Here is an 8725-nt window from a genome sequence, read left to right on the forward strand (position 1 = left end):
GCTCGAGAAGACTTCAGCGTCAATAAGGAAATTGGCGGATAATGTTAGTAGGAATCCGATACATCAAAGTATCGAGATGATGCCTATTCCGCCAAAGTTTAAACTGCCTAAATTCACTCAATATGATAGGTCATCGGATCTGATGGACCATCTCTTCGCATACCGGCATTAGTTTTTGATATATAAGGGAACTGCATATCTAGATTCATTGCTATGCAAATCCTTTTCTTCAAGTCTGAAGGGGAAGGCATTGAAGTGGTTTTGTTCTTTACAAGAGGGATCAATATCATGTTATAGGGAGATTGAAGAAAAATTTCTAACTAATTATGGGCACCAGCGAGTGAAACCAAAGCAGATATCTCCTTTGTTCCAACTAAAGCAAGGAAAGAAGGAATCTATGAAAGGGTTTGTCTCGATTCAAGGTAAAGGCGCAGTTAGTAGAGCATTTGGATGAGTCAGAAATGACAACAGTAATAGCTTTTCAGACAAGGCTCATTCCTGCATCCGATATGCACAAGTATATGCTTCAAAAGGATATTAAGACTTTGAGAGAACTCTATGATAAAGCCGAGAAAGACGTGCAAGTTGAAGAGGGTGTTTTATCAGCTTTAGTTCAAACTATATTACAAGTGTCTGAGGCAAGCAATTCGGCCAAAGAAGAGACCCATCATAAATCCGATAAGAGAAAGTTGAATGATTCTTACTCAAAATCTGAGGGTCAACCTTCACAGAAGAAGAAATTCGAAAAATCATTAAGAGAGGAGTTGGATCCATCCAACTATATCGCTATTAATACTATATTAGAGGACATCTTGAGAAGGGTTGGGAAAGAGCCTTATTTCCAGCATCTGATTCCCAAGCCTCGAGAGATAGCAAATAAACCATTCTGTAATTTTCAAATGGTAAAGAATCACGAGACGAACAAGTGTCTTCAATTGCTCAGGGAGTTTAGAGCTAATGTTAGACCAGAGGTGGCGGCGGTGATGAATGATAAGCCTTTAGGGGTGATCAATATGATATATAAGGGGGTTATCCCACAGAAGAAAATCATAAGGGATAAAATTCAAAATATATCGACAGTCAAGGAGGTGCTGGAAGTAAATGTGGAGCCGATACCAGTAGGCCCTGCTCTCATATCGGCAAGTATACCTGGAGCTATTATGTTTGTACCTGACGATCTATCAAAGGTAATGTTACCTGATGATAATGCTCTGTTGATTACATTAAGAATATCAGGTTATGATGTGCAAAAGATATTGGTGGATTGTGGTAGTTCCATCAATATTCTGTTTTGGAGTACTTTTTATGCTATGAGAGCAGTTCTGGCAAGTATACATGCTATGAGAGCAGTCCCGAGTACTTTTTATCAAGTTATCAGATTTCCGACAGCGTATGGGCCACATGAGATAAGAGGCGACTAGTCAGAATCCAAGAAGTGCAATTTTGTTACCGTGAAAGGTATGATGAAAGAGAAGAAAGTGGACACTGGGGGAGTCTCAGAAGTCGCCAGATAACAATTAATGGAAAGTGCATCTCCAAAACCTGATAGCAAAAACCATTAGGAGGACTTTAGATTCATATCGGAGATGAAGATAGAGCCCGAGATAATTCCAAGTAAGACAATAGAAGAAGTGCAAAAGATCAATATCGGGCAAGATAATGAAAGTTGCTTTACTTTCATTGGAACAGAGATGAGTTCAGAAATCAAGAGTGATTTGGTCGATTTTTTAAAGAAAAATAAAAATATATTTGCCTGATCGATGGCTGATCTTCCAGGTATCGACCCTCAGATATGTTCCTATAAGTTGAATATGCGAGAAGGAGCAACCCTAGTTCATCAGCAGGATGGAAGGGTCAGGCCGATATATGCGCAAGCAGTACAAAATGAAATTCAAAAAATGCTCGAATGTGGAATCATCAAAGAGATTGATAATTCAGAATGGGTTGCAAACATTGTTGTTGTCCTGAAGAAGAATGGCAAAGTTCAGATATGTGTTGATTTCACAGATGTTAACAAACAATGCCCGAAGGACTATTATCCGATGCCTAGAATTGAGGAACTGGTGGATAGAACAGCTGGGTTCGAATTGATAAGTTTCTGGGATGGTCATTCTGGTTATTTCTAGATAATTATGTCAGTATTAGATCAATTGAAGACAACATTTGTTGTTGAAGTTTATTAGAATGCCATTCGGGTTGAAGAATGCAGGGGCAACATATTAGCGATTGGTGGAAAAGATGCTCAAACATCTGATTAAGCATATTATGGAAGTATACATAGGTGATATGGTCATCAAATCAAAAAAGGCGAGTAATCATGTTCAAGATTTAGATACGGTGTGTCGAATATTTCGACAGTTCAATATGAAGCTTAACCCTGAAAAATGTACTTTCAGGGTAAGCTCAGGAAAATTTCTTGGATATATCGTCACAAAATGAGGAATTGATGTTAATCCCGAACAGATTCGAGCTATCCAATAGATGCCTTCGCCCAGTACTTGAAAGCAAATTCAAAAGCTTACGGGCAGAATTGCAACTCTCAATAGGTTTATATCTCAAACTTTTGATAGATGTAAACCTTTATTCAAACTGTTGAAGAAGAATACAAAGTTTATATAGGGTGAGGAATGCGAATTCGCCTTCACCAAGTTAAAAAAGTATCTACAAGAAGTACCAACTCTGATAAAACCAGAAGAAGGCGATATATTATTCTTATACCTCGCTGTTTCGAATTTCTCTATCAGTTCAGTATTAGTCAAAGTGGAAGATGGAGTTGAGCGACCAGTGTATTTTCAATCTAAAACAATGCTCGAAGCTGAAACTCGATACTCAATGTTAGATAAATATGCATTAGCTCTCCTATATTCTACTCAACAGCTAAAACCTTATTTTCAATCCCATTCAGTAGTGGTCATGACAAATCTTCCTTTGAAGCAAACCATAGCTAAGACAGCTAAGTCGGGAAGAATGGTAAAGTGGTCAGTTCTTATCGATGAGTTCAGGATTGAATATAGGAATAGAGTATCAGAGAAAAGCCAAGTTCTAGCTGATTTCTTAGCAGATTTTGCTGAGAAGATGAAGATTAGAAGGCTGAAGGAGATAATCTTCTACTGTTGTGAGAGCCTGGTAATGCAATGGATGAGGACGATCCTTGGGTTGGCACAAATGGATGGAGGCTCTTTGTAGATGGATCATCAGGGCAAAAGGGATATGGTACCGGCGCTGTTATGATAACTCCCGAAAACCAAAGACTCGAGTGAGCAGTTACTTTAGGTTTTCATGCATCGAACAATGAAGCAGAATATGAGGCTCTAATAACAGGTTTGGAGATGGCTAAATCATTAAACGTCAAAGACTTATCAGTCTTCAGTGATTCTCAGTTGGTGATAAGCCAGATCAATGGAGAATATTCTGCAAAATGCGATAATATGATATATTATCTGAATGTGGTGAGAGTAAAGCTCAAGGATTTCAAGAAGATTATTTTTCAGCATCTCGATAGGGGAGAGAACCGACATGCTGATGCATTGACATATGTAGCTGTTATGCTCGAAAATGGGGAAGGTCGTCTGTTGCATATCGGTGTTCAGCAAACTCCAAGTATTAGTATAAAATATACAGAGTTGATGGAAATAGACACGCTGGGGGCGTCATGGTTAAGCGATTATATGCTGTTTTTGTCAGAAGGAAAATTGCCAGCAGATAAGAATAAAACCAGAAGGATAAAATGAGGAGCTGAAAGATATCTATTAATTGAAAATCAACTGTATCAAAAAAATCCAGGAGGACCACATTTTAAATGTATATCGGCAGAAGATTCTCAGAAAATTATTATAGAAATGCATGAAGGGGAATGTGGGAATCATTCGGCAGGAAGATCGTTGGCAAGTAAGATTACAAGGCAGGGATATTTCTGGCCAGAAATGCGGAGGAACTTCCTGTGATATGCAAAAAAGTGTCCAATGTCAGAAGCATGGACATGCCATTCATGTGCCAGCGGAGGAGTTACACTGTATCCCGAACCCATGGCCATTCGGTTTATGAGGGATGGACATTGTGGGTCCTCTAGTACCTGGAAAAGGGAAGAAAATATTCATGTTAGCAGTGATTGACCACTTCACTAAGTGGGTAGAAGCGATAGTCTTGCAACATGTCAAAGAGCAAGACATCATCGGTTTTCTTTTTGAAAGAGTGGTTTGCCGATACGGATTGCCATATGCTATTATATCGGATAATGGTCCTCAATTCATTGGCGGTAAAGTGAAAGATTTTTTAGAATCATACAGGATTAAGCACTTTACATTGGCACCTTATTACTCTCAAGGGAATGGGCAAGCTAAAGCAACAAATAAGACCATTATGGACAACATCAAAAAGAAGCTGGAGGATAAGAAAAGTTTATGGGTTGATGAGTTAAACAGTGTGTTGTGGGCATACAGAACAATGCTAAGAGTAGCAACGGGGGAATCACCATTTACTCTAGCGTATGGTATGGAAGTAGTGACTCTAACTGAGATGGTAGTATCGACATCAAGGACAATGCTTGTAGAAAAAAGGTTGAATGACCAGGGGATGTAGGCAGAAGTCTTGAATTTGGAAGAGAGAAGGGAGCAAGCAAGAATGAAGCTTGATTCTTATCATAGGCAGCTCAGAAAAGCATTCAATAAGAAAGTTAAAGAAAGAAATTTCCAAGAAGGTGACCTAGTGCTAAAAAAGGTTACACAGGCGACAAAAGAAAAGGGAGCTGGGAAGTTATCGACAAATTGGGAAGGTCCATACATTGTCCACAAGGTTGGGATAAATGGAGCGTATTATCTAAAGAAAGCTGATGGTGAATTGCTAGCAAAACCTCAGAATATCAATAATCTGAAGGTATTCTATCAATAGTGTACTTTTTCAAATTTATGGGAAATTAACATGTGTAGCATGAATTTTTAGTTCAATACAAATGGATTCAAGTTTCAAATCTCAATTTTCGTGTAAATATATATGGTGTTATCATATGATAAAAAGTCCTGGTATCAATAGAAATATTGATATTAGGCATATTGTCAAAAAGACCTGATATCAGAAACAGAGGCAGATATCAGGCATAAAAAGTCCTGGTATCGATAGAAATATTGATATCAGGCATATCGGCAAAAAGTCATAATATCATAAACAAAGGCAGATATCAGGCATAAAAAATCCTGGTATCAGTAGAAATATTGACATTAGGCATATCGTCAAAAAGTCCCCGATGCATCGAAACAATGGCGATATGTCGGTGTAAAAGCCCCGTGTCGGCAGAAATGGTGACATCAGGCATAAAAGTCCTGGTATCAACAGACGTGTTGGTATCAGGCATATTGTCGAAAGTCCTAATATTGATGATAAGAGCCCAAAACTGTAGTTTTAACCCCTTAACCATCATACTTTTAGACCAATTATGTGAGTAATAATTAAGAGTTAATACTGATTACGTATTTTTATGCATTTCAGGCTTCAAAGTCCATTATGTGCAGAAATGTGCCACTTTAGCGAGATAAATGAGCAAAGGTCGGTTGCTAAGGAGTTCTGTGAATAAAGGCCAAGATTCAAGGAGACAAAGCCTTTGTAAAGCCCGGTCAAAAGCTGAAAAGTCAACACGGGCAGAAATAGTTCACAAGTCAGCAGAACTTCCGAAGGTCGTATCTTTGGACTCAGACCTCGGAATTGGGAGTATCTTATGTCAAAATGACCGGCTCGGAAAGAGCTTTCCAATGGTACAAGCCTTGACCCAATAAGAGGAGCAAAAGTGGATGAAATATCTATCGAAGCCAACTGCAGCTGAATAGCCCATTTTGGACTAAAGAAATTGGGTTTTGGGCCCAATTTTCCGGCCCAAAACATGGCTCCATGCCCATGCACGATTTTTGGATATGAAAGTATAAAAACAAAAGTTTGACTTTGTAAAAAAAAGGAGGTTAGGTAGTTAAATTAGGTTAGGTAGAAAGTAGCCAATTAGAGATTAGTTTTTAGATCCAGATCTAGTTTTACATTAATTAATTAGTTTATTTCTTGAGTATTGAATCATTGTTTTTATTGTTCATTAGATTAATAAGTAGTTGTTATTCATTCAATCATAACTTGTTCTTATTGTTCTATTAGAGTTATAAAGTTAATTACTTATTCCATAATGACATGTTCTTATTATTGTTCTTGTGTTGGGAATGGTAGTATAGAAATTTCACATCAAATCATTACTCTCACCATTGTTCCTTTTGGGTTTGATTAGTTGAATTCAATTTAAGTCTAGACAGTTAAGAGTGGAACGAATCCCTACTCATTATATTGCATGATTATGTTTTGAGAGTAAGAAGAATTGATTTAAACGTAAGAACGGTAGGATTAGTATTAGTGTTGTTAACATTAATATTTAGGATTCTACTATTTTTACAGTTATCAAATGGCGCCGCTGCCATCTTAATCTCGTTCAAGACAAGAATTCAATTGCTTGAATCCAAGGGGCAATCCCCCAATCTCTACCCACCCACCCTTGTTCGATTCTAACTGTGGTTGTCTTTTTCAGCATTAAACTTCCTCGGAAAAAAAAAAAAAAAAAAAAAAGGCGATTCTGCGCTTAAAGTTCTTGGAAGCCGAAGGCGACCGTTCCCAAACCGAAAGCACACGACCGGCCAAACATCTTGTAACTTCGAAGTTTAACGGCGCCCAAGGCGCCTTCAAAGTGGCGCACCAGCCATACTAAGCTAAATTTTGCGGATTTCCACGGGTTTGTTTTTGAACTTCAATTTTCTAAGTTTTTCAGTGTTCTAACTTGTTATATACACTGAACACGCGTAAACAAGACGCTATTCATAAGCGAAGCAAGGACGCAATCAGGTATTCCTTTCTTCCATACCTCACATCTCCAGTTAGAGGTTTATACTAATATATCAAGATTGTTTGGAGTGTTGTCGTGTTTAGACTTAGACTTGCATGAGATTAAGGTCTGGTCGAAGAAAAACAACTAACGTAATTACACGGCAACGTCGACAAACACGTCTATCTAGTATACCACCCATTACACCTCTAGCTACTATTCCACACACACCACCTGATATAATGGCTGAAGAAAGAGAGACTCCTCTCTCTGACTTCTACAAAGCCTTGAGCGATAGCCCCAAATCTTGCATCGTTCTCTAGCGGACCCGAGTGGGATTTTCGAATCCCCAAATATTTTAATTTGTTACCCGTTTTTCATGGTTTAGACCATGAAAAACCTTATCGGCTACGTCGTGGGATTAAACAAGTCCTAACAACATTCCACCATCCCACGGTTGGTGCGGAACAAATTAAACGAGGGTATTCCCTTTTACCTTAGCCGATAAAGGCGCCTCGATGAAGCGCCCAAACACCAAACTCTGTAGAGACTCATGGGCTCAACTTGTTCAATTGTTCATGGAACAGTTTTACCCACCACTAAAAGCGGATGAAATGCTTCACAAGATTCATTTCTTCAACCGTAATCCTCATGAATCCTTTTTCGGAGGCCGGAATCGTTTCAGCGATCTTCTCATTGAATGCCCAAGATCATAATCTTTGCGAAAGACACGCTTTGTTCGTGCTTTCTTCAAGGGCTTTCACATTATCATAAGGAGGTTCTAGATATCATGGGGGGTAGTTTTCTTAGTAAAGGAGCCTTGGAGGCTTATAAATTCTTAGAAGATCAATCTAAGAAGAACAACAATTGGGGAGGTAACGATTCCTCCCGCTCCCTCCTTCTTCTCTGGAGGTTAAATATGATCCCGAGCTTAAAACTCTTATCGATGCCCTCACTAAAAAGGTAGATGCCATCTCTCGTTCAACAACAACCCACTCGGTCATGAACATTAACTCTACTCGTTGTAATGTATGTTGTAGTCTTGAGCATTTCGACTTCTACTGTCCTCTTGTCTATGCACAAACACCACCACAACCATCACACTTCAACCAGTTAATTCAACATCAAGGATAAGGGAACTTAGGTGACCAGAATAGAGGTTTAGTACCCATAACCCAAAACTATCAAAATCAAGACATGAACGCTCAACAAGCTTTAATTCCAATACAACCATCTACAGACAAAGTAGTAGTGACCTTGTTGGAGAAACAAAATCAAATTATGCAACAAAACTCCAACTTGATGAAAGATCAGCATGATCAAAACTCTAATATGATGAAACAAACGATGTAGTCTTTGTGCCAAAAGGTTATTGACATGTCTTCTAACCAAAATAATAACCAAATTGGCGTGTTTCCAAGTCAAGCAGTGCCTAATCCTAAGTCAACAAACACCGCCTTTGAAATAATATAGTATTTACTGTAATGGTAATATAAACCAAGGGGACCTACAGGCAGTCACTACCCTTCGTTCAGGGTGAGTAGTTGATAACCAAGTGACTATGCCTAAAGATTACCCGCAAACTAAAAATGATACCATACCAAATACTATAATATAAACTGAAGACCCTACAACTGTAGAAGTACCAGTTAAACCACAACCAAAAGGGAAAACATTACAAGACCCAATAATAGAAAGTGAAGACCCTACACCTGTAAAGGTTCCAATATGGACACCTAGATGGAAAATGGCTAGAGATAAAGCAAAGACTAATAAAACTTTTATCCCTTCTGCTAAAAATAGCGGTAAAGCACCATATCCCCAAAGACTAGTTGTGTTTAAAAAGAACGAGAATTTTGATGAGATTAGGGAAGTGTTTAAAAA

General features: G+C 38.4%; 1 protein-coding gene across 1 annotated transcript; it reads left to right on the forward strand.

The window, feature by feature from the left end:
* Positions 1 to 3329: 3329 nt before the first annotated feature.
* On the forward strand, positions 3330 to 3731 carry LOC147497680 (uncharacterized). Its single transcript, XM_086562970.1, has one exon. The coding sequence runs from the start codon at positions 3330 to 3332 to the stop codon at positions 3729 to 3731; it is 402 nt and encodes a 133-aa protein (XP_086419096.1).
* The last annotated feature ends 4994 nt before the right edge of the window (positions 3732 to 8725 follow it).

This window comes from Coptis chinensis, chromosome 5 (assembly GCF_015680905.1).
Source record: "Coptis chinensis isolate HL-2020 chromosome 5, ASM1568090v1, whole genome shotgun sequence".
Classification (NCBI taxonomy): domain Eukaryota; kingdom Viridiplantae; phylum Streptophyta; class Magnoliopsida; order Ranunculales; family Ranunculaceae; genus Coptis; species Coptis chinensis.

Excerpts from the sequence above, each read along its gene's own strand:
- LOC147497680 (XM_086562970.1), top strand. The coding sequence starts at position 3,330 with ATGGCTAAATCATTAAACGTCAAAGACTTATCAGTCTTCAGTGATTCT.